This window comes from Aethalodelphis obliquidens, unplaced genomic scaffold (genome assembly GCF_003676395.1).
Source record: "Aethalodelphis obliquidens isolate GAN/ISIS:26980383/991018 unplaced genomic scaffold, ASM367639v1 scaffold8, whole genome shotgun sequence".
NCBI classification, from domain to species: Eukaryota; Metazoa; Chordata; class Mammalia; order Artiodactyla; family Delphinidae; genus Aethalodelphis; species Aethalodelphis obliquidens.
The window spans coordinates 45,351,669-45,379,619 of NW_020837952.1; the positions used below are offsets into that span (position 1 = coordinate 45,351,669).

A 27,951-nucleotide genomic window follows, 5' to 3' on the forward strand; every position below is an offset into this window, starting at 1 on the left:
AGGAAAACCAACCAGGAGTTATTATAATAATTCAGGTGAAAAACGATGAGGGCTTGAACTAAACAGCAATGGTATGGAGGCATGTGATCAGATGTGAGAGATTAAAAAAGAGAAAATCACAGTGACTGACATGTTAAGGGGTAGAGAGAAGGGCTGAATCAAGGGTGACTTTCAAGTTGCTAGTGTGGGTAGATGGTTGAAGTAAAGGATAATGAAGTAGGTTTAGGCTGGGCAGAGGATGAAGTGAAGCCAGTAGGGGGTAAAGGGACTGGATTATAGCACTTATAGGGCTGCTTATAGGCCCTATAGCTTATAGGGCTGTTAGTTTTCCATTTATTACATTTTCTCTAAAGAGAAAAATCATGATTTTAAAGGTCATTTTAGCTCTCTGTTAGTATAGAAGGTCTACTGTGTATTTCCAGAAGCAAAAAAGAGGTCACAGTCAATGTTAAAGATATTCCAATAAGTACCAAAATGGATTAGACCCATATGTTCAATTCACATTAAAGTATATGTCACAATCCATCTGCTTTTAAAGTGTGTCAGAAACAATTTCCAGAGCAAATGCCAAATATCCTGGAGATGCTTTAGTTCAAATTACCAATTATACCATTGTACTTGAACTGTTTGCTACTGAAATACATACTAAATGGAGATACATGTGGGAAATCTGGTCTTGCAGACTTCTAAAAAATTCTTAAATTTCATATTTTGAAAGATAAAATATGAGGAAAAGATTGTATATATGAGGGGAAAACTGCATACATTTTCTTGAAGGGCTGAGAGCCAAGAAAAATTCCGAAGTATACTGCTAGTACAGTATGAATGCCTGCATGGCTACCATAGCTAAATACACTGGGGCGAGCTAAAATCCCAGACTGGAAAGACTCTTTACAAGTGTCTGGATACTTGCAAAGGAGACTAGTTCTGAAGAATCCATTACGATATATTTTACTCAGGATGAGCTATGTAGCCAGGTTTGTCTGGATGGAGTAAATTACTGTCAAATTTCTGAGCCACAAATTTTCAGCATTTCTCACAATTTTTTTTATAAAACTCACACAAAACAATATCTAGTTTCTAATAACCATTACTGTGGACTTAGAGTTACTCTATTTATTTCCCCATCTGGCTCAACCTAGATCATGTAGAGTAAATTTCCTATACACTAAGGTCTTAAATAAAAAACTATAGATAATTCAAGAGAGAGAGAGAGAGACAGAGAGAGATGGAGGGAAGGAGGGAGGGAGGGAGGAAAAAAGCATGGGAAGAAAAAGAGCACTGCTTCTTGAAGACACTACTGCTGTGCAACAAAACTGTCATCAAATTCTATCCCTTTTGCATATACAGATTCATCATCAATCTATTGAAACTACTCCTAAAATGTCTTAAGGCTAGTTTTAGTAGCATAGCATAGATTTTTCACTTTTTAAACATAGCAGAGACACTGTTTATGAAGGTGGTCTCCTCAACCATAAAACACTGTATAGGAAAAACATATAGAGCTTGAAATATTTTTATTATCACTGATAAACTCATCATCTTGGCAGTAATATCATTATATTAGAAGAATTACTTACTCAAGAAGATCTGGGTCTAGTCCTTCTGATATCATTTTGTTTCTTATTGCCATGACTGGAACACCCTAAGCAAAGAACACAAGATAATAATTCAATTATTAAATATACCTCCTTCATAAAAACAGACAAATAAACCAACGGAACAGAATCAAAAGCCCAGAAATAAACCCAAGCAACAAATATTTGACAAGGGAGCCAAGAAAACTCAATGGAGAAAACAGTCTCTTCAATAAATGGTGCTGGGAAAATTGGATATTCACACATAAAAGAATAAAACTTGACCCCTATATCTTGTACCACTCATAAAAATTAACTTGAAATGGATTAAAGACTTAAATGTAAGACCTGAAACTATGAAACTCCTAGAAGAAAACATAGAAAGAAAGCTCCTTGACATGGGTCTAGTAATGATATTATGGAAATCATACCTAAAGCATAAGAGACAAAGTAAAAAATAAACAAGTGAGACTACATCAAGCTACATGTAGCTACAAAGCTACACAGTAAAAGAAACCATCAAGAGAGTGGGAAAACTGGGCTTCCCTGGTGGTGCAGTGGTTAAGAAAACAGAAATTTGCAGGTGACATGGGTTCGAGCCCTGGTATGGAAGATCCCACATGCCGTGGAGCAACTAAGCCCATGCACCACAACTCCTGAGCCTGTGCACCTAGAGCCTGTGCTCTGCAACAAGAGAAGCCACCGCGATCAGAAGCCCACGCACAGCAACGAAGAGTAGCCCCCACTCGCCACAACTAGAGAAAGCCCGTGCACAGCAACAAAGACCCAATGCAGCCAAAACTAAAATAAATAAAATTTATTAAAATAAAAATAAATAAAATTTATTAAAAAAAAAGTGGGAAGACAACCTACGAAATGGGAAAAAATATTTGCAAACCATATATCTGGTAAGAGGTTAATATCCAAAATATATAAAGAACTCATACAACTCGAGCAAAAAACCAAATAATTCAATTAAAAAATGGGCAAAGAACCTGAATAGACATTTTTCCGAAGACGATATATGAATGGCCAAGAGATACATGAAAAGATGCTCAACATCACTAGTCACTAGGGAAACGTGAATTAAAATCACAATGAGATATCACCTCATGCCTGTTAGAATGGCCATGATCAAAAGACAAGAGATAACAAACACTGGCATGGATGTGGAGAAAAGAAAACCCTGCGCATTGTTTGTGAGATTGTAAATTGGTACAGCCACTGTGGAAAATAGTATGAAGTTTTCTCAAAAAATTAAAAATAGAACTACCATATGATTCAGCAATTCCAGTTCTGGGAGTATATCCAAAAAACCCAGAAACACCAACTTGAAAAGATGTCTGCATTCCCATATTCATAGCAGCACTATTTACAATAGCCGAGACATGGAAATAACCTAGGTGTCCACTGAAGGATAAAGAGTGTATATATACACAATGGAATATTATTCAGCCATAAAAAACAGGAAAATCCTACTGTTTGTGACAACATGGGTGGATCTTGAAGGCATAATGCTAGGTGAAATAAGTCAGACAGAGAAAGACAAATACTGTTTGATCTCACTTATATATGGAATCTAAAACCAAAACAAAACAAAAAAAACAAACTCATAGAAAAAGAGATCAGACTTGTGATTGCCAGAGGCAGAGGGTGGGGGTAGGAGGAACAGGAGGAAGATGGTCAAAAGGTACAAACTTAGTTATAAAATAAGTAAGTACTGGGGATGTAATGTACAACATGATGACTATAGATAACTTTTCCTTATATCATACAGCAGTGTTAACAGAGTAGATCCTGAGAGTTCTCATCACAGGTGAATTTTTTTTTCTTTTCTTTTTATTGTATCTATATGAGGTGATGTATGTTAACTAAACCTACTGTGGTAATCATTTCACAATATACGTGAATCAAACCATCATGCTGTACACCTTAAACTTTTCAGTGATGTATGTCAATTATTTCTCAATAAAACTGGAAAAAAATAAAAAATAGAAGCCAGGAAAAAAAGCCTCCTTTTAGATGGTTCATTATTTAAAATAGCTCTATTTTGCTTTTATATTAGTATGTGCATAGCACTTGAATAATCTAATAAGATACATTTTAACTGACTTAATGGAATTAGTGCTATCTAGTACCACATAAGCCCAGATTAAATCATTTGAGCTTATCTATTACTAATTCTGCTGGATAGAAGCCAGATATCATATTCTCACTCTTCTTATATCACCAAAAGAAAGAAAACATTGATAAGTCAAATGATTAAGGCCTTGGCTGGGATGGTGTCATGAATACTTAACAATATGAATAAATGTCTTTTCAAATAAAGATTTCAGAGCTTTCTACTCTTAAGTATAGCTATGTCAATGTTCTTTTCATAAGTAAATGGTCCAATTTCACTTGGACACATTATGCAAAAAGGTCAAATAGAATTCAAGAACTCTCTTGGGATTATATTACACATCTTCTCTATACCAATACAAACACCATGTAATGATAATCCTAGAAGTGTATAAGTCACAAAAACATTGAGAACATGTGAATTTCAAAGTTCAGGATAAGAACATCAAAACAGTAAGAAGAGGATATGTCAGAAATAAATACAAATTTACTTGAAAAGGGGACTAATTTGATGTACAAATAAACATTTATTGAAAGCTCACTTATAAAGCTTTAAGGGGAGAAGATGCAATCAAGTCTCTCTGTCAACTCCTCCTCTTGCCCCAAAGATGAGGAAACACTAATCAGATGTGTTAAATTTGAGGACCTTGATTATACCACCTTCAGAAGTAAGTGGGGTCACCATGCTTTAAAAGGCTGTATACATGATTGGGACCCTCTCCCTCATATCTTTTCATCCCACGTGCAGAAAGGGTAAGCTGAGCCAGAGTCCACGTGGGAAAAAGCTCAATCACCTCTCTACGCTGTTGCATACTCTTCTCTTTGGCCCTCCCTTGTCACTAGCCAGGTGTGACATTCAGTTTTGAACCTAAGGTACAGAAGAGGCCTTAGGAGCTCTGATGCTCCCATCCAATTTCGCAGAGCCCTACCCTGAAGTTTCTGCACTAACCCAGCTAAGGTTCCCTTGCTTTCTTCTGCAGTTGTCCATTGTCTGTTTTCTGGTCTCAGGGATCTTACAGGGTTAGAAATAAATTTACTGGGGTTAGCAGTAGAATTCTGATATCACAATCCCACACCTCAATGTTTAACACCACAATGGCAGCACAGTGCTTTATGCTGAGAAAATAACAACATAATCAGCCCCTGCCCTCAGAGAGTACAGTCTAATAGATCTGTTAAAAAGATGATCACAATACAGTCATAAAATTGATAACAGAGACCTGCATAATGGGCAAGGTTAGACCCAAGGAAAGGCAGACTGAGCTGAGGACCAGCAAAGAATTTGCTGAGGTGAGTCTTGAAGAGGGGATATGAGCTTATTTAAAATAAAACCCACAGGGCTTCCCTGGTGGCGCAGTGGTTGAGAGTCCGCCTGCCGATGCAGGGGACACGGGTTCGTGCCCCAGTCTGGGAAGATCCCACATGCCGCGGAGCGGCTGGGCCCGTGAGCCATGGCCGCTGAGCCTGTGTATCCGGAGCCTGTGCTCCACAACGGGAGAGGCCACAAGAGTGAGAGGCCCGCGTACCGCAAAACAAAAACAAAAACAAAAACAAAAACAAAAAACCCACAAAGGCTCAGAAACATACATATAAATTTTCAAATAATCTATCCGTACATAAACTTGTTTCAAAAATATTTTAAAGAACAAATATATACTTGTCCAGCTATTTCCCTCCAAAATGCTGATTTTATCTTACATTTCATCCAATAAATCTGTGTTGATATACAGGCAAGTATATGTAAAAAATATGAGTCAAATGGATTATAAATTCAATATGCAGAGCTTTCAAAATTAATGACCATGTATCTCTCATAGAAATGTTACAGATCTTGCCAAATTAAGTTCAGATTATTAACTATAATCCTCATTTTAAAAATCAGAAAATGTATTAAAAATTTAATCCTCACAAAAAAAAAAGCCCCAGAAAGACTGTTGTAGAAAGAGTCATAAGATGCCTTCTACAACCATAATCTCTGATTTTGGCTATGGAGGAGAAAAAGTCAAAGTTCTCTACAGCTTGCTAGGTTACAGGAGGTTGGGACAGCAAAGGCTTTTTTGTTTTTCAAATTCACGGGTTACCCGGAAGACTCTCTCCTGAAAGAGGCAAGGCTGTCATTTACAGGCCCATCTATGCATTCATTTTCATAACTGTTATGTTTTATATTATAAATTGGTAAAATATAATGTTAAGACTCCGATAATAAGACACTTTATATTTTTAACATCTTTATTGGAGTATAATTGCTTTACAATGGTGTGTTAGTTTCCTGCTGTATAAGAAAGTAAATCAGCTATATGTATACATATATCCCCATATCCCCTCCCTCTTGCTTCTGCCTCCCACCCTCCCTGTGCTATGCGGCTACTTCCCACTAGCTATATATTTTACATTTGGTAGTGTTTATATGTCAATGCTACTCTCTCACTTTGTTCCAGCTTACCCTTCCCCCTCCCCGTGTCCTCAAGTTCGTTCTCTATGTCTGCGAACAACAGACACTTTAAATGCAACCTAAATACTAGATGGATGAAAATAAATGCATCATCATAGAATTCTCTTGAAAACCATACTTCTGAAAGCAATACTGTTCCATGGGGCAATCTTTAATGTATTCTGAAAAGTGAAATATGGTAGGTTAAGAAGACAGAGAAGCTAGAAGATAAAACTTTGGATCTTTCGTTAGCTTATGAGGTGTAAGGATAAATGAAAGATAGAAAAAAAGCAATTACTTGTTTTGGGGCATGCAGCATGAACAGACTCTTACATTTGGAATAAAGTAAGCACAAGATCACAATTTGCACCACTTTAAAAATATATTATCTGGAGCTAAGACTTGAAAGATTTTGAAATAAAATGTACTTAATAATAACTTTGTAATAAAAATTATTTAATTTTAATAGTAGAGAAGAAAGCTGACTACTTGAACTACAAGGTTGGAAATTTTTACTTGATAATTAAATGTCACTCAACTCTTTAGTATAACAGGGAAAGTTAGGAGTTTGAAACATTTCATTAAAAAAACTCTGAAGTGCTAGGGAGAAATGGGAAAAAGAGCAGAGTTAAGGTCATACTTTAAAAAGACCTCTCAGGGCTTTCCTGGTGGTGCAGTGGTTGAGAGTCCACCTGGCAATGCAGGGGACACGGGTTCGTGCCCTGGTCCGGGAAGATCCCACATGCCGCGGAGCGGCTGGGCCCGTGAGCCATGGCCGCTGAGCCTGCGCATCCGGAGCCTGTGCTCCGCAACGGGAGAGGTCACTAAAAAAAAGACCTCTCAGTTTTTATAAACTATGGTTTGATGGTATAAGGTCTTTCGACAAACTCAACTATGTGATTTATTTATTATGCTTTAGCATAATCCACAGGATATCACTGGAAAGGTTATATAAATAAGTTATAAAGCCGAGAAAACAGAAGGGAGGAGAAGTGAGGATTGAAAAAAGTTTCCTAAAATATAGCAGAGAAAGTGGTATGGGGTTGGAGAGGGGGAGGCAGTAGGTGGGAAGGGAGAACTGGGGAACAGGGAAGTTGGTGAAATTTGATAAGCTTCCTATTTTATCATTAGTTTCATGGATTTGGTTACAGTATAAGAATAAGAGAAGCCTGAATCTGTAACCTCCATATTTTATCCTTAGTTTCTTGAAGCTGGTTACATCACAAGAATACAGATACTACTAAAGTTTGGTGAGTCTTTAGTCATTTCTGTATATGAATATAGATAAAGGAAAATACATATAACTATAATATCTTACCCTATTAAAGACTTTACTATTATCATCACCTTAATACAAATCTGATTAAAAGCTCAATACAAAAATAATTTGGCCTATGTTCCAAAGGACACATTCCAAAGAGATTTGCTGCTATGTTTCCAGAGATGTTGCTTAGAAAATTTGTTGTTTTGCTATATTCTTCCTTAGAGGTTAAGAAACGGAGTCTGGTTTGTTAAACATCAAAAAGAAGTGTCCAATTTCTGATCTCCAAGAGACAAAGCTACTGGTGGTCTAAGGAGGACATGAGAGACCTCAAAACTGAAGTCTACTGAACTGTGGGATTATTTTTGGCAAGTGATAATGGCAGTTTGTCCAACATAAGTAATGAAGAAGAGAGAAGGCAGCCATAAGTCTGATGTTCCAAAAAATCATGTCTGTATTTGCGTCACTGGAGAAAGTGTGTAAAGAAGCCACACTAAAGAAATTACGATGGCAACACTAATAGTTAAACACTACTTTCTTATATCACAAAAACTGCTGGAGGCTTACAGGACTGCCAATATTTACATTTATTTGTTATTATGTTAATGAAAGCCAAGATACTAAATTCCTTTATAAATCATGTTGAAATTCTCCTAAAGTTTTAGATTAGAAGGGGAAAAAAACCCTCTTACTCAATCTAATAGAAATGACTTCCCTTTTTAAAAATAATAATACTCCGGAGGTTCCTTAAAAAACTAAATATAGAACTACCATACAACCCAGCAATCCCACTACTGGGCATATACCCTGAGAAAACCATAATTCAAAAAGAGTCATGTACCACAATGTTCACTGCAGCTCTACCTACAATAGCCAGGACATGGAAGCAACCTAAGTGTCCATTGACAGATGAATGGATAAAGAAGATGTGGCACATATATACAATGGAATATTACTCAGCCATAAAAGGAAACAAAGTTGAGTTACTTGCAGTGAGGTGGATGGACCTAGGGTCTCATACAGAGTGAAGTAAGTCAGAAAGAGAAAAACAAATACCGTATCTTAACACATATGTATGGAATCTAAAAAAAAAATAATGGCTCTGAAGAACCTAGGGGCAGGATGGGAATAAAGATGCAGACCTACTAGAGAATGGACTTGAGGACACGAGGAGGGGGAAGGGTAAGCTGGGACAAAGTGAGAGAGTGGCATGGATACATATACATTACCAAATGTAAAACCGATAGCTAGTGGGAAGCAGCTGCATAGCACAGGGAGATCAGCTCCGTGCTTTGAGACCACCTAGAGGGGTGGGATAGGGAGGGTGGGAGGGAGGGAGATGCAAGAGGGAAGAGATATGGGGACATATGTATATGTATAGCTGATTCACTTTGTTATACAGCAGAAACTAACACGCCATGGTAAAGCAATTATACTCCAATAAAGACGTTAAAAAAAAAAAAAGATGTGGCACATATATACAATGGAATATTACTCAGCCATAAAAAGAAACAAGGGATTCCCTGGTGGCGCAGTGGTTAACAATCCGCCTGACAATGCAGGGGACACGGGCTCGAGCCCTGGTCCAGGAAGATCCCACATGCCACGGAGCAATTAAGCCCGTGTGCCACAACTACTGAGCCTGAGCTCTAGCGCCTGTGAGCCACAACTACTGAGCCTGCGTGCCACAACTACTGAAGCCCACGCACCTAGAGCCCATGCTCCGCAACAAGAGAAGCCACCGCGATGAGAAGCACGCGCACCACAATGAAGAGCAGCCCCTGCTCGCGGCAACTAGAGAAAGCCCGTGCACAGCAATGAAGACCCAACATAGCCAAAAATAAAAATAAAAAAAATAAATTTATTAAAAAAAAAAGAAACGAAATTGAATTGTTTGTAGTGAGGTGGATGGACCTAGAGTCTGTCATACAGAGTGAAGTAAGTCAGAAAGAGAAAAACAAATAGCGTATGCTAACACATATATATGGAATCTAAAATCAAAAAAAAAGGTTCTGAAGAACCTAGGGGCAGGACAGGAATAAAGACGCAGATGTAGAGAATGGACTTGAGGACATGGGGAGGGGGAAGGGTAAGCTGGGATGAAGTGAGAGAGTGGCATGGACATATATATGCTACCAAAGTAAAATAGATAGCTAGTGGGAAGCAGTCACATAGCACAGGGAGATCAGCTCTGGGCTTTGTGACCACCTAGAGGGGTGGGATAGGGAGGGTGGGAGGGAGGCACAAGAGGGAGGGGATATGGGGACATATGTACACATACAGCAGATTCACTCTGTTATAAAGCAGAAACTAACACACCATTGTAAAGCAATTATACTCCAATAAAGATGTTAAAAAAAATAATACTCCTTATATGTTCAAGTTTTTTCCTCTCAGTTTATGAGCTTGAATCACAATACAGTTATGAAAGATGGAAAATATGAAGCTTTTTCCCTACTTAGGTAAACAACAAAGAAAAGATCTATTGAGTTGGTAGGTAGATAGTACTTTTTTTATTTGAAGGAAGAAAGAATAAGTAGGAATTGAAAAGATGTTCTGGGCTGGAAAAAAGCAGCCAGTCCTCCAATCAGGCTTCGTTTAAATTTTAACTTAGTGAAATGGACTCAACCATTTCTTTGCCTTCTGATTTTCAACAGTGCTATATTTAAAATACCTATATTGCATTTTATGAATCATATTAGTAAGGTGTTATATTTAGAATAAAATCTTCAGGTGAAATAATCTATATAATAGATAATAAATGTTTACTGAACAATCATAACAAAAACAATCACATGTTCAATTATCTCCTTCTGGAAGCTTTCCATGAAGGGATACAAAATTAATTTAAATAAACCTCTTAATCACTGTAAAGTGGATGATGGCTACCTAAAAAAAAGGGAAGCTTTATTTCTAATGACTTGTACAGATTTAGAAAATGCTATACTCTGATATTACAATATCAGATACTGTTGCCACCAAGGTCATTAATTTGAACCTAAATATGTGGGCAAAAAAGAAGCTCACAAATCTTGACTAGCACTATATACAGTGGTTTCTATGGAGCTAATAGTAAATTATTCCTTTTTCAATGATTATCTCAAGAGATTAGTATCCCAGTGAGAAAGTATTTCTCACTGACTGCCCATCAGATATCTTTAAAGATGTAAGAACAAATCACATGATAAAATGGACAAAAATGACACTGGCCATGATGATCAGGGCCCAGGCAGTTACTATTACTTTATTCATAAAATAAATACATGTTAGCAGTTCCATCTGTGCCTTTTAGAAATGGGAACTAAAGTTAACCTAAATGCTTATCAAGAAAAACCCTTAAAGAAATTATTTCAGAAAGTGAGGGATCGGGCTTCCCTGGTGGCGCAGTGATTGAGAGTCCGCCTGCCGATGCAGGGGACACGGGTTCGTGCCCCGGTCCGGGAAGATCCCACATGCCGCAGAGCGGCTGGGCCCGTGAGCCATGGCCGCTGAGCCTGCGCGTCCGGAGCCTGTGCTCTGCAACGGGAGAGGCCACAACAGTGAGAGGCCCGCGTACCACAAAAAAAAAAAAAAAAAAGTGAGGGATCTATTGTCATGAGACAATTCAAAATACAGCTGTATCAATTTCCCCATGTGGTCATTTTTCCCCTGGATATTACTTTAACATGATAAATATTAGGTGTAATGATCAAAAAAGTGCATGGTGTTTTCTTTGTAGCTACTCAAATATTTGTTAATTTCAGAGTAATTTGGTGCTGTGGAAGACCCATTTTCCTCCCTTCATTATAAAGCAAAGATAATATCTAAAATTTAAAGTCTTGCTATGATAGGTTAATTAATGCTAGAACTCCATTATAAACATGTCAGTTACACTATAGCTTTGCTATCCCTCATTTCACTCAAATGATATTTGTTCTCTGAAATATGTATTAACAGAATTTTCTAAATTTAATTATACTTTTACTTTCCAGGAATAAAAACTTTAAAAGAATTTCTATAGCAAATCATTTTGGAATTTGCTACTTAAATTAAAAGTATCAATGTAATAAATTCAGATGGAATCTTGTTCAGTTTTTGAAAACATTATTATTATATGTGTCTATTAAAGAGGACTTAATGAAATATCTGCAAATATGGTAATAAAAGCTATACATAATAGAATTCTTAGTATTTAACTATAAGGATGATTCTACTGATCAAAACCACAGAATATTCACTTTTGAAGTAGTCTTCTGACAGTGGTAATGTGTTTGAACTGGTGTGTTATGAGTCTTTCATTAAATGCTCTTAGGGATCCACAGGGACCTACTCAAAGAGAGATGACCAAGACTGGGCATTACATGTGGGTTCAGAACCACAATGAAGGGCAATGAATCAATGGGTCATCAGCACATGGTCTAACCAATAAACTGAATAAAAGTCATTTGTGAACTTGGGCTAGGAAAAGAACAAGAAAAGAAAAGTTAGGATGCTGCCGTACATTATAAAAAACTTTGGTAAGATATATTTACGTCTGGAGATTTTTTTTTAAATTGCAGTATTAAGATAAATACAAAAGATGTAGATATCCTCTGGTAGAGGAATAGATAATTTTCATTCATTTTCTCCCAATAAAATTCAATATTTTGAAATGTACTTTTTTTAAAACATACAGTTAACATATTAGCATTTTCTCCAAACTGTAAAATAATACCAAAAGATTAACTTACAAATGATGTTGAGATCCATTCAAAACAAATTATCTTCTGTACCAGGCCTCCACCCCATTACGAATGCTTTCACTGAGATCCTTGTCAGAATATGGTGCTAAAATGTCTTCCTCAAGTTGATGGTCTTTAAAACCTCTAAGACACTTCTCTCCCACCTGAGGTGAGCCCACTTCCTTACTATAGCTCATTTGCTTCTCTGGTCTTTACTTTTTCTCCCATTAATTTACACAATCTTAGACAGACTAATATATAGTTAAGGTGAGAATCACAATATTTCTAAAAAGAGTAAATCTAATGAAGTAACTACTTAATTTACATTACTATTATTCCTCCTCACCAATCTGTAAAACTTTTATGTGAGGGCCCTTATTTCTGGCAAAGGTGGTCAGTAGGAAAAAAAAATAGAAGGGCACTGAAAAATCAAAGTTGGGTAACTAAAATTTTATAGTCGGTTTCAAAGTAAAAGAACTATACCGCACGTTTCAGCAAGTATAAAAACTGTCATTGTTAGCAATCTTCAAAAGCTTCCTTATGAACTTTAATAGTGATGTACTGTTCCTTTTGTCACAACTTCTATCATAAGAGTTAAGGAGTTGTTTAAATTAGTTGGAATGAAAGATATGAAGTCAAAAGATAAAAATATTTTTCTGCTAAATCCCCTGGTCTTTATTGGTTCCCATTTTATGATCAGTTAAATGAAATTCCTATTAAATTCAAAACTACCTTAAGCTTGCCCTCTAAAAGTTCTCTCCCCTGTATTTGATTGCTTACTTCTACTCCTTTTTCTTTCTTTTGTGGGGAGAAGTGCATAGAGTTATGATGTTATAATGAATTTAAGGCAGATGAAGTAAATTTTTTTGGCACTTAGCAAAATAAATAAACTGAAATAAATAATTAAATGTTTCAGCTTGAAAGGACTGTTTCAGTTAAACTGTCCCACACATTATCTAAATTACTTTATATATGATACTGATGATTCAAAAATATGATATGGAGAATAAATTCCTAAAGAAATATAATCTCTTCATACACAGTTTTAAGAAAAACTGATTTGACAAATTTAGAAACCTAAATTTATTACCTTATGAATTATTTTTAAAAGATTATTTTGTGCCTGAATTCTCTTATGTTGCACTTACTCCTCCTTTAAATTTTGTTTTATTTAAATTAATTTAAATGATCTGATAGATTACTAGATATCAAAGAATTCATACAGCAACCAAATATCCCCCTACAACTCTAAGAGAGACTGGCATCTGTGTACACTGGCTTGTTGATGTATGACCATTCATCAAATATGACTGAGAATTCTAAACCCTCCTGAAGTTCACAGTTCAAAATATGTATATATTTTCCAGAGGTAATAAGCACCATAAATAAAAACAGTTATGGTTAAACAACTAGTTCCTATAAACAAATTATTCAAATCAATACTTGCATGGCGGGACTTCCCTTACGGTCCAGTGGTTAAGAATCTGCTTTCCAGTGCAGGGGACGCAGGTTTGATCCCTGGTCGGGTAACCAAGATCCCACATGCCACATGCGGCCCGTATGCCACAACTACTGAGCCCGTGTGCTCTACAGCCCATGCACCACAACTAGAGGGAAGCCTGCACGCTGCAACAAAGAGCCCATGCACCGCAACAAAGACCCGACGCAGCCAAAAAAATAAAAGAGGTGCAAAGAAACAAAAAAAATTACTTTCATGGCAATTGAATGCCACACAAGGATAGCTATAATGGAAAATATGCAAGCATTAAAATATTCTGAGCTGTATGATTATGGCAAAAGTGGTATTAGTGAAGAAAATGTGAGGAATACATAAGCATCAAGGCAGGTGCATATAATATTACCAAATGGATACTGACAACCATCTAACTTTGTAGGGTCTGCCCACTACGTGTTTTCCCTTCAGTGTTCTAAGGAAAACAAGAAATCAGGAAAACAAATACACCAGGAAAGCAAGAAATTTAAAACCTGAATTTAGCAATATTATTGTTTACTGTTCTCTAACAAAAATATATGAGAAAAATAAAATAAGGAATAAACAAAAGGGTAAGTACGTCATAAAGCAATACTTCTTAACCTTAAATGTGTACATGGTATGACTGGTTCTGGCCTCCCTAACTTTCAATTTCAAGGGAACTTGGGAAGGATTCAAAAGGAAGCCATAATACTGAAAAATCATAATCTGGAAAACTGGCATAATAATTCTTTACACATGGTTTCCTTAGAGGTTAGTTCACTGACTTTAGCAGAGAATAAGTAACTTGGGTAGATTTGTTTTGTTTTTTTTTGTTTGTTTTTTGCCGAAGATACAACAAAAAGTACCCGTTTCTAGGTTTTCCAGATACTCAGGCTATGGCAAAGCATAGGCTGTTACCTCAGGGGCTCTCAATTGGCAGCTAACTGTCACTGTTTTCTGCCTTAGGGCAGAAAATCTCTATCCAATCCTTCTTGCATTTGATGCAAGATAGAATGTAGAGGAAGCAGGATAACTGTGGTCACTTGAGCTCCACTTATGCCAACTCAAAGTTACTACTCATGCAGTTTACCATTCTGCTAAGCTTTGCTTCTCTCTTTTATAGTCAAATGGAAATGAAAGTGAGAAGGATAAAGTATTTTCCCTTTTCAATTTTCAAAGCTGGCTAAATTACACAACTAATTAAGTAGACATATGTTCGCCTGTATCTTTTCTTTATCTACATTCGTATGTGTGGGAAATCAATCATTGTACATGCTACCTTTTACCTTCAATGAACAGTGTGATGCTAAAATACCAGAGGAAATTGTCTGCCCCCAAACCTTTATGTAATCAAAAAATACTGACCTTGATACTGGTTAGTAAACTTTAGCTATTATAAACAAAACACATATTAAAATACCTACAGAATTAAAAATAAAAATTAAAAATAGCATATAATTGTTAAACTAAATCTGCACCAGTGTTTTCCATAGCTCTGACTATATATGAACCAGTAGCTCCTCCTTTTGACTATACTGCCAATCACTGATGAGGAACCTACCCTGGAACTCCATGGGAAGTCACCTGTGGGTCATGTCCCAAACAAGGTTTTAAAGCCTTTAATTACTCTTAAAAAACTATACCTTATCTAAAGAGTACTCTACTTCATACTTGATTAGTTTCCCCAGGTCCAAGGTATATAATTTCTTGATGAACATCTTTAATAATCAGTTGAAGATTCTTTCCTTAGGTAATGGAACTCACATTTCCCCAGGCCAACATCCATTGCTGGCAACAGATGCATCAGAACCACCAGAACCAAGATTATTCAATTCACATTTTAAGCCAGCCAAAGAAAATAGAACTTTTAAAAAAAACTAAGTGTCCAAAGAGACTATTTTGGCAAATATGGTTTCAAAAAATACAAGTCATTAGCTTCTTAATGTGGAAGTCGAATTTTCCCAATGCACAATTTATTACTGGCAAAGGATTCACCAAGCTCTGCCAGTAAAAAGGGGAGAATTGTTGGAAAAGTGATCTATGCACACAATTCCAGTTAAGTTATAAATGCAATATATAATTTAGTAAAGACTTGTGCTGCACTATTATGACAACAAACATTAAATCAGAATCAATTACCTGCCATATTTGGAACACAACATTATTACTCACTGAAAAATCTTCTGTAAAACTTGCTTTAAAAGGAAAAAAAAAAAAAAAAAACCAGTAAATGCCAGCAGGTGTTCCAGGAACATTCATTAATAATGAGATCCAAATTTGGAGATCAATTAATGGATCATAAATGTAAAGAACTTTAGATATCATTTTATGTTTGAGGGGACTGAGACCTTAAGAGCCAATATGGTCTGAATATGGTCACACAGGATTGCATGACAAAGCTAAGAAACTATATAGCATGTTGCATCCCAGAAGTACGAAGTAAAGATCTTGGTGTGTACCCTGAGGCATTCAAATTGTCTCATAGGTAACTACTTCCTGGAACTGTAATCATTTTGTACCTCACAGAAGGTAATAATCCAGGGGTGACAGAAAAAGGTACAGAGACCAAAAAGAAGGGCACAGCTTATTTCTCTGTGCATTGGTACTTGTGACATTTGAAAGATTTTGTTGGCTTCTGTTTAAAGGAGTTTATATTAAGCAGTTTTAATTACCTAGTCTCTAAAGTAGATTTACAGGTATGTGACAAGTGAGGAAAAGCAAATATAAAAGCAATACATTCCAGGAGATATCTAGGACCCAGGAAGAGGAAGTTTTCAGGGCATCTTACAAAGAAAGCCAAAAAAGACTGTAGTTCATCCTGATACCCAGAAAGCCCGAGTTTTTTTTTTTTTTTTTTAAACATCAGGGTTTGTAAGTTACAGGACTTTCTATGTCTTCCTATCTGAAGTGAGTGATCACTACATGGGTAGTCAGCAAATTCAAACTTTTATACAAGTGGAGAAGCTGAAAGTGCTTGAGAAACACACTCACTGTCTTATGAGAGAGAATGACATAGTTCTAAATAACAATTCAGGAAGGAAGGAAGAGAAAAGATTACAAGAGGGTTGAGGACTTAGTAAGTATTAAGATGCTGAGTGGAAGAATATTATATTTTGGAAAAAGATGAGAAACTAAGCATATGTGGAATTACAGGTATAAGAAAGACTCTGCTTATGGAGCAGCAACTCATATTTTTAAATGACAAAAATATAAAGGCAATTAAAAATGAAAGAAATCCTATTACTGTCCTTAGTAGCGGAGAGAACTTGTGGCACTGTTAATTCCCTTCTGGATACAGAATGGTTATTTGGGGGATCTTAGGAGTAGATTTTTATATTGTTGGTATATAGTGATTTTTTCAGAAAGACAGGTTTTCTGGAGACCATGCTATCTTTCCTTTTGTTGATACAAACAATTCCCTAAATTCCAGAATGTAGGCTTCTAAAATTGGGACTTCCCTGGCAGTCCAGTGCAGTGGGCACCGGTTTGATCCCTGGTCAGGGAAGTAAGATCCCTGCATGCCGTACAGCTCGGCCAAAAAACCCTCAAACAACCAAAAAACAAACAAACAAACAAAAAACCACCAATAAAAAAACAAATATTGATTGAGCACCTTTTTAGGTAAGGTGTTAAAGTGAATACAAAGATCGATCAAGATATAGTTCTTCCACTCATTTCCTTTTCAACACAAGTAGATAAAAATATTTTAAAATTATCAAAGGACAAGATATGAAGTGAGAAAAAATACAGATAAAGTGGTTGGACAGATAGACGAAGGAAGATATCACTTCTGGCTTTATGTGTTGGTGGGTTCAGAATCTGGGATAATTTAGTGAAAGTGTTCATAGGAACATGTCAGATGAGTAGAATTTGGACATGTAGTGGTCAAGAGAAGGGGAATCTAGATTCAGAGGTGGGAAAGCATGGAGCTTATATTGAGAAAGTTTTGTGGTTTTGTTTGAAGAATGAAATGTAGGACAGGGAGCAGTAGGAAACAAAAGTTGGGTAATAAGATTCTGGGATACAGGTTGGCACGATGAACTAAAAACAATAAAATTAAATTTAACTTGGATGAACTTATAATTTCAAAGCAAAGATGTTGGTCCCTGCTTTCTTCTTGAAAATTATTACCCCCAAACAATAAGGCAAAAAGAAATAACACGAACTCCAATTTTAATGACTAAGAGGCATACACGAACCACAATACATGGAAATTAAAAGCAGATAAAAGAATGATGACTTAGCATAGCAAAGGAAGGCCAAGTCCATGTGCCTGAAGAGAAGGATACCACAAAGAAGCAGCACTTCCAGAACACTGGAAATGTTCAGGAATTAGAAACACCCGTACAAAAGGCAGAAGAGAGGCAAAGGACTAAAATCAAGGAAATTGGGCTAAAAACAAAAAGTCTGAGGCAGAAAAAATTAAATCCCTGCTCATGGTGACACCAAGCAAAAAGGATGGGCTAAAGCTAAGTGCCAGATACTGCTACAGAATTAGATAGTTTAAAATATAAGAAATAAAACTATCAACTTTTTAAATGTTTTGAGATAAAAATTATTTGGTGTTATAAAACAGTGTAAAGGGGCTTTCCTGGTGGTGCAGTGGTTAAGAATCTGCTTGCCAATGCAGGGGACATGGGTTTGAGCCCTGGTCTGGGAAGATCTCACATGCCACGGAGCAACTAAGTCCGTGCACCACAACTACTGAGCCTGCACTCTAGAGCCCGCGAGCCACAACTATTGAGCTCACGTGCCACAACTACCGAAGCCCACATGCCTAGAGCCTGTGCTCCGCAACAAGAGAAGCCACTGCAATGAGAAGCCCGCGCACCGCAATGAAGAGTAGCCCCTGCTCGCCACAACTAGAGAAAATCTGCGCACAGCAACGGAGACCCAACGCAGCCAAAAGTAAAGTAAATAAATTTATTAAAAAAAAAACCAAAACAGTGTAAAATATTTTTAAACAGTTCTTAATCAGAAGAGCATTTCTCAAAGCACGTATACTCTGGCTCTGAGTCCCAACTGCAAAGATTCTCATTTAGTAGGGTGGGAACTAGAAACCTATATCTTGAACAAGTTTTTTACTCTAAAAACCACTGAGCTAGTGTAAAAAAGAAATCTATCACCAAAACCTATCAAAAGTTAAAACAGTATAGAGAAAAATACCATCATTTTCATTCATAGGTAAATACTATGTGCCAGGTATGGTTCTAGGAACTGGGAATAGGGCAGTAAACAAAAAGGTGCATATTCTAGGAGCAGTAGACACACAAACAATGTACATAAAATATGTAGTGTTTTGCATATAATTAGATGGTTATATGAAGAAAAATATAGTAGGGAAGGAATAAAAGGAATGGGACTAGAAAGAAGGTAATATTTCTGCAAATATTTGAAGGAAGAGAGGGAGCAAAACCATAAAGATATTTGGGAAAAGTGTTTCAGGCAGAGAGAACTGATGCAAAGGCCCCGAGACACGCGACTGTCTATATATTTATTCAAGGAACATCAAGGAGGACAGTAGAGCTGGAGCAGAGTGAGTGAAGATATGAGATTAGAAAGGTAATTAGGGAACTAAATTGTATAGCATCTCACGGGCCTCTGAAGGACTTTGGCTTTTATTCCTAGTGAGATGGTAAGCTACATGATTAGAAGAATAAATATGTAAAGAATCATTTACATATATACATGCAAACATATGATATATATTATATATGAAATTCTGAAAAGCAATGAAATTTGTCTAAGTAATTAATAACAAAAATAAAAATGTCAAGTGGTGTCTGTGAACCTTAGTTGGCTAAATAAATCTAGACAATATCTAATATGGTACCTAGGGTAAGTGTTTAATATTTGTGGAATAAAAGGACAGTGGATTAATACTGAAAAGAAAAATGAGGATTTTTCAAATTCTTGTAAAGTCAGAGGCAATGTATTAAGAATATAACAATTATCCTAAGATGTGGTCTTCTATCAAATATTTCAAGGCAGTCATAGATATCAAGTAGATTTTCCCATTTCCTATTTTATATAGGTTAGGCAAGAAGAGACTAAATAAATAGCCTTTCAGAGTTACTCTGAAACTTTTCATCTTTTGTTTGAAAGTGTCAAAGACATATTTTTTAACAGTCCATATTTTAAGCTTAGCTTAAGCTTTCCTGGGTTTTAGTTTTAAAAATTCATTTATCATGATTCACACTCAAACTAGCTCTATTTTATTTTTATTAGTTTAAAAAATTTATATTTTCAACCCAAAGTCTGTTTTTTTCCCCAAAGCCTAAAGTCCAGAGCTTTGACTGTCAATTAAGAATTTTGAAAGTGACACAGCTACTTCTGACAGCTAGAGAAAGTGAATGTACTTTCTTCTCCCCATTGTCACCAATGTAGCTTCTAAATAGCCAATCTATTCTTTCTGGTTGTCAGACAGTCTTAGTTTTTAAATTATTTTGGTGATAAACAATGCCAAGAACAGCAAAACTGTTCTTCTTTAATATCAGTCCTTCTTTTGCCTGATAACAGAATTTTACAGAAGGATTAATTTTCTGATCAACTGAAAAATGGACAGCTAGGTCCTTCAACTACTGTAATAGGACTTTCTACAGGAATGAAATGAACTTCTGCTGTTATAGAAGAGCAAATATTGTGTTGTACTTTTTTGCATACCATGTAATGATTTCTTAGAAAAAATACACATTCTCAAGTCATAATATTAAAAGCATTACCTTACATGGCCAAGTGACTTATGCTCTTTTCTATGAACGAAACTATTGACAGGTGAAATTCAGAATAAAAATACACAAAAAACCATTTGTGTTAGCATACAGGAAATTAAGCTAAAGCCATACGATTTACTAAGTGAATAGTCCACTTTCATTCCTCTATCTGATACATTCAAGATTTGCAAAGATTACGTAAAGCAAAAAATTTACATAAATCTATACTAAACTATGTTAATTTGAAGTGTGAGGTCAGTTTTAATTAGAAGATTCGACTTCTGCTTACTCTTTATCAGGGCATTCATTAAACATAGAAAAGAAGTAAGAGAGTAGAAAACTTGGTCACTCGGTTTAGCAGTTTTCTCAGATTGAAAAAATAACAATGAAACCTCCAGGGTTAAGAACTTCAGAGGAGGCTGCTAGACAGAGAAGACAGACCAAATTAGCTTACCACTTGAACCATTTTGAGATATCTGGCATATCTTGGATCCTTGGCTACAGTTAAGATATTTTCTGGTGTTACTTCACTTTCCTGTGGTCCAGAGTCTTGTAAACTGTTCAGCTGTAGAGAGTATTGCGTATAAAACTTTAGACAATTCACAAAAGGGGTCCGTCATGTTACTTAAAAGGGATGTTTCTTTTTATAATTCTAAAGCAATCAATATCAGAAAAAAATCATATTTCTAAATTTACCAATAATTTAATTATGGGATATATGTTTCCAAATATTTACAAATACTTAAATATGATTTCAGAGGAAGTTACACTTAATATCAACACTATATTGTTCCGTAAAGATGTAAATACATTCATGGCATTAAAAAATTAGAATTTTGCTTTACTTGTCCCAAGTGCTGATAAAAAACATGAATTATTGATGGACCTATTATTTTAATACAACTTTTAATAAAGCTAATAATGCTATCTGATTTGTCAATTGTTCAACTGTAGCGGACAGAAAATTGATTTTCTGGGTATCTATACTGTCTACACAGTTATATTCCTCATTCATCGAATAATCTTGTTCTAAGTGGATATGGCTATTCTAACATCTTTAAAGGCAATGCCTGGAGAACTTGTGGAAGAGAAACCCATTTCTCAGACAAAATTATGTTTTTATATATTTCAGCTACTGATGAAATTATTAACATTATAAAAACTACTACTTATAATGAAGAATACTGGGGAATGGTCTTTATGGACAAAAATGTTTTTATCGTATAGGCAGTTCTCAACTTTGCGTGGTACAATGTTAACTGAAACTTGTCCATATTGGAACCCTATCTTCACTTTAGTGCAGCTATGACTGTCTATATACAGTTCTTGATTTTTCTATCAACCTAAACATTTAGAGTAAGTCTAGTTAGTGAATTCTGACTCACTATCTGTATGTTAGCATTAAGAGTAAGTTCCTTAACTGAATAAAATCAATTTTATGTCTACCTATCTATGCTGAAATTGTAAATAAATCAAAAAAATCTTTAAGTATTCATAGTTTTTAGAATATGAATTATATGTTAAGGTTTTTCCTCAGATAATTCAAATATAAATTAAATCTCTTTTAAATGCTGAAGCAAATAAAACATCCAAAAATTCTTTAGGTTACTCCTGTTATATGACAGTGTCAAGTGTACAAAAGTGTGCACGCACGTGTGTGTGTATGTGTGTGTATATATATGTATATATACACATTCATCTGTAAAATACATAATTACAAACTGTCCAAAACATTTAATTAAATAAAAAATTCAAACAAGACCCAAGTATGCTTTTAAAAAAATAGGAACAATAAACTCATAGAGTAGCACAATGGAGCAAATGATAATTACATATAAGACCAATGGATTTTAAAACTCAGCCTTTAACTTTGGCCTAATAACTAAGACCTCAACAAGGTTTAATTATATCAGGTCTTACACCTTTGCTATTTGAATGACCCAAATCCTCTCTCATATTTCTCAACTGTCCTTCATTTTATTCTCAAATTAATCTCAATCTGCACAATTGGATGTTCTATTGTGAGTAATGATAAGATCTGAACCATGAAATTAAAGTTGCAGAAAAATCAGCATGCAAACCTTGGGTCTTTGACTCATATATATCAATAGATTGGAGATTGTAATGAATGGATGATTAAAAAAAAAGTTCACGATTATCCTGTATCTGATAAGTGAGCTGACTGTAATGTCAATGGAAATTCTGTGTTAAGCAATACTTCAGTCCATTTCAAAATATTTTACATAAAATATACCAACTAAAAACAATGGAGAAGAAATTAAAAAGTTGATTTCAATATTAAGAACATGCTGAACATGCTGATTTTATTAATCCAATCAAGACACAATTTTAGGACATTTTTAAAACTCAGGAAGCCAACAACACTTCATAAATTCTCCAAATGAATTAATATACTATTTTTAAATAAAACTGCCAGAATATCAGGTCATTCTGAATTTTAGATAATTCAGTTGTGATTACTCATAATCAGTTTTTTGAGACCTTAAATAGGCAAGACCAACACAGCTGCATAAGTTTTAAAATACATATTATAGATGGCATGCACAATAACACCTGGAAAAATTAATATTAAAAGTTAGATACCATTTTAGAAATTTATAGAAACATATGACAGTTAGTATCCTCCAAAGAATAATTACTAGGTAGGGTGGAAACATTTAATATTTTTTACACATGCCTTGTTCTAGAGAAAGAATGGTCCATCTTTAACTGAAAAAACCTTGTGAAGTTAAACTCCTCTAAACATCTGGATTTACTCTTGTATATTATATATAGTCCAGTGGCCATCATAATGGAATTTGTTATATTAAGTGGATGTTAAATTTTCTAATATCTAATTATTAAGTAAATGGTCATCTAATTCATTCCCCAAATACATAATATCTCTAAATATATGGCTCATCCCACAGGGCCTTGTACCACATGTACTCAATATGTTTAACAAGTTCAACACAGGTGCTGGAGACAGTGCAGTGTAGCATATAAGAGCTAGGATTCTTGACACCAGATTGCCTGGGTTAAAATTCCAGCTCTTACAGTTTACCTTCAGCAAGTTACTTAACCTCTGTGTACCTCATTTGACGTATCTGTAGACATAGGGCTGTTGTGAGAATTGATTTAATTTATAAAAAGCACTTAGCACGCCTCACACAGTAAAAACCTTTACATGTTTAGTTATTATCATCATGGTCAACACCATCATGATCTAAAAAATATCCTGTGAAAAGTACCTCCAGGTACAAATGCAGAATTCCATATAGATAGGAAGTCTGCTTGCTTGGTACTACTTGTTAGACCACCATTTTAGTGATTATTTTATTTTGGATTTTAATACCTCACTGAGATACACTAGAGATTATCTGTTCTTAAACAATAAAGAATTTTTATTTCTTGAAATAAAAAGTCATATAAAATTTAAATTTATACAGAGCATAAATGAACATTAAGACATTAAGAAACAAACACAAAGCATGGGTCTTACTAGGATGTTGATTTAAACAAATCAACTCCCAAAACTGGTATTTCTTAGATCAGGATCTCTCAAATTTCAAGTCTACAAATCACATAGGAATCTTGTTAAAATGCAGATTCTGATTCCTTAAGTGTGGGGTAGAACCTGAAATCCTGCATTTCTAACAGGCCCTCAGGTGATTCTGAGGCTGCTGGCCCATGGAGCAGACTTCAGGCAACAAGGAGTTAGATATTACCAGGGAATTATTGTTAATTATATTGTATATGATAAAGGCATTGTGGTTACACAAGAAAATTTCAGAACTTTTCACAAGGAATTATACAGGGGTGAAATAACATGATGCCTGGAATTCACTTCAGTAAGTGACAAAAAAAGATGAAGCATTTGCAACAAAATCTTAACTGGTGAATCCAGGTAATGGGCATTTGGGTATTCATTGTACTATTCTATTTTTGTTCACGTTTGAAAGTTTTTATAATAAAACATTTAAAAGATACATTTCTTATAAGAACTAAGAAAAAAACTTCCATAGTGAACTTGAAGAAAACAATTATATTCAAGATTTTTCCTAGTTCTGTATAGGTTTTCTTTTTTTTATAGGCAAGAAAAATATTAACTTTAGGAAGCCCTTCAAAATAACAAATGAAAAGCTAATAACTTTTTTTCAAACTTCATTTTCTATCTTAAGGTTTAAAATATTACTATTCAAAGTATTACATTTTTATTTAACTTCTTTCTTCAAACCTGCTGATTAGGTCTATTTGGTTCAACCAAGATATCTGCTCATGTTTCCCGGAACTTAAATACTTACCTGTGATTGCTCTGAAGTGGTTTCAGAATGTGTTTCATTTGTGATCCTAGTGACACTTACAGGAGATACTTCAAATGTGACATCATCTAGCCCTGGGATAGATGACAACTGAGAAAAGAAAATTAATGTTGGTATATGAGGATAATATTAGGTTCTTAAACACTAAGTTTCTAAGTGTGTGTGTGTGTGTGTGTGTGTGTGTGTGTGTGTGTTTTAAATAGCTGTCTTAAGTTTTTAAGCCTGTAGAAATAGGTTTATAAAATCTCATCTTTGGTTGAAATTCTCCATGCCATAAACTACTTAAAAGTGAAAGGCATTCACAAATAAAATATTTTTGAAGAATTTCTCACCAATCTAATTTAGCATATCACCATTCTTTCTCAGGAATTATTTTTAAAATCTAAGGAATCCTAGTGTAAGGAATGAGAGCATGGGATTTGGAGTCATATTGCCTAGGTCTAAGTCACAAAATATGTGACGCTGTGTAAATCGTCCTAGGCCTCAATTTTCTTACCTGTAAAGTGGGGATAAGAAAATCTAGCTCACAAAGTTGCAAAAAGATTTTTATTAAACATATTTTGTTACCCCTCCCCTCAAAATGTGCTTTGTAGCACATTTTAAGTTTGAATAATCTGGGAAATGAGAAAACTCTTGCCACATTTTAATGTATGATATAGCTTATTCCTTTTTTTTTCTTTAGTAACATCACTGAATGTTACTAAAATGCATTATTTTTCATACACAAAAAATGAGCATGTTGTCAGTGGTTAAGCATTTCAGGTTGGATTTGCAAGATCCATGCAAACCCTCTTTTCTGATTTCATCCTGATATCAATGATATACATTTGTCAAATGTTTGGCTAACTCTGAGGATTAACTCTATGGCCATGGAAAAAATTAAGGTTAATCTGTCCATATGGCAACTTAACTTGTGACCTTGAACTCTAACTTAAGAATTCCACAAACATTAAAATAATACACATATTCATTATAAAGAATAATGAAAAACCAATGGTAATAAGACCTGAAGAAGCAATATTCATTGAGAACTGTTGACTGATGACAGTATTTAGCACAGTGGCTATGGCCCAAATAGTTTCAAGTGGGTATGGCTACTAAGAGACTATCTTGAACATGTTCAAGGCCAAGTATCCTAAATTACAATCTACAGAAATGTTCTGAGGGAAATACAGTGGCTGAAGTCCACAGGAAGATGTAGAAAGTACAAGCTAGACATTCTGATCCTTATGTTAAAAGATATTAGTCATTTCACTTCCTTATAAACATTCAATACATATTTTTTCAGATCAACTTTTGGATAAAAGGACAAAGTCACATATGTATAGCTGATTCACTCTGTTATAAAGCAGAAACTAACACACCATTGTAAAGCAATTATACTCCAATAAAGATGTTAAAGAAAAAAAAGGACAAAGTCACAAAAATATACTAGCATCTCCATTATTTTATATAGAAAAGGACACAAAACCTGCAAGCTTCAAATCAAACAATGCTTCTATTTTTGCTGTTATAAGATAAAAAGTTATCTTTTGTAATTTCTGACATCAAAATTGGTATTCTTTACCATTTAATATATTTACAAATGGAAAATAGGTGATATTTTCTCCAAATTTTGCTCTGGAGACATGTAAAGTTTTACATAATTTTTCCTGTGTTATCAATGATTACTATTAAGATAATTGTGAGTTTTCCATCAAATGAAGTAAACTATGTAACAGTTCAATTTGTTAACATGTTACTCATTATGCTTTTGATTCAAATAATGAAAGAAACATTTAAACAGACTCGGTTAGTGGTTCATAATGAAGATCATTTCCTTTGCAATTATAATAAATTAAACAAAAGAAAACACTGCACCATTTCATGGATGCAGGAGCTAAATTGAATTCATCTCTAAACGCAATTAAAGTTAAGTGTGACTGAGAAAGCTGGTATATGTAGAGCAAAGTTTATCCTATAAATTATTCAGAAATACAAACCTTTGCATCTAAAATATTGAGAGTTGTTTCAATTTGCTGGATACGAAGAGAAAGGTCTGCCAGTTTCTGGAAAAGAAAGATTAGAAACAAAAGAATGAACTCCAAAGGGAAAAAAAAAAAGAATAAAGTCTGATTAAAAATAAACTGTTAACAAGGATAACAAACAGCAGATTTGAAAATAATAAAAACTATGGTTTAAATATTTGTGATTTTCTAACATACTACTCTCTTATTTATATGAGTAAGAATGGGAACTCAAGTATTCTATTAACTTCATTAGCATGCTTCATGGTTATTTTATAAAGCTGTATTCACAGAAAAGAAAAAGTTACATTTTCAGCCTTATCAAACTCATTATCAGAACCATAATCAATCACTGGGACCAGAATGTAAACTCCTCTGAGGACAAAGGTTTTTATTCACTGTTATACCCCTAGTGCCAGAACAGTACTGGACACTTAACAGAAGCCTAATAATTATTTGTTGTTGAATGAAGGAATTCTTCACAGAACACAAGAATAAAAATTAGCCCAAAACAGAATGGAACAGTATCTGCCTTTATAAATTACTTAAACACATAAATATATACAATTAGTCCCAAATACAAACTTTTCAAGTTTGAAAAGTAAAAAAGGATGAAACTGTAAGATGAGTAGTTAATGTCGGAAAGAATTAAAACAAAGAGAAAAAATAAGAAAGAATACTAAAAAAGCAAAAGGAATCAACCTACCATCAAAATCTAAGATAAACCAGAACCAAGAACTTACCATGCTCTAGTTATTCTGTACAATTAAATTAGCCATATATATACTCCCACACAAATAAAAGTAACATCATAATATATGATCCATAAGAACATTTATTTAAAACTCCCTCATCCTAAACATTATTAGTGACACAGCCTACAAGCAGTTGGCCAGTTTACTAGTTGGCAGATGTGCAGCATTCTGATTGCTTTCTGGGATATTATCAAGATCTTGACTAACTCATAAGCAGAATTTTAACACCCCAAGAAATGATCATTTTGCCCATATTTAGAGGGGGAGAAAACTGAAAGCAACCATAGAGTAGTTAGTACTTCTTCACAAGACACTTATTTTTTAGATGAGCATTCTTGATATCTACAAAGATATAATTTAGAAATAAAACATTAGAATCTAGTTTTAATGGCATTTGAAGTTAAGTTTAACCTTGATTTCTAGGATTTGTTTACATAAGGCTTTGATACAAATATAAACACAGGCTTATAAAACATCATATGGATAAATTCCCCTGCAAATTATACGTTTTCCTGAAAATCACGGAAATTAAATTTTGACAAATCAGTCATTTAATTCACTGCAGAAGCTTAGTAACTGCAGAAATCCCAC

At 34.8% G+C, this 27,951-nt stretch overlaps 1 protein-coding gene across 3 annotated transcripts in view; it reads right to left on the reverse strand.

Annotated features, from left to right (window-relative positions):
* The window catches only part of WASHC3 (WASH complex subunit 3), a 57,454-nt gene that overhangs the window by 18,787 nt on the left and 10,716 nt on the right, over positions 1-27,951 (reverse strand). For all 3 annotated transcript variants that reach the window (XM_027107349.1, XM_027107348.1, XM_027107350.1), the window contains exons 3-6: positions 26,582-26,647; positions 24,582-24,689; positions 20,732-20,842; positions 1,581-1,645 (exon numbers count right to left, since the gene is read on the reverse strand). In XM_027107349.1, the coding sequence (XP_026963150.1) occupies positions 1,581-1,645; positions 20,732-20,842; positions 24,582-24,689; positions 26,582-26,647 (350 nt within the window). The remainder of the gene's footprint in view (positions 1-1,580; positions 1,646-20,731; positions 20,843-24,581; positions 24,690-26,581; positions 26,648-27,951) is intronic.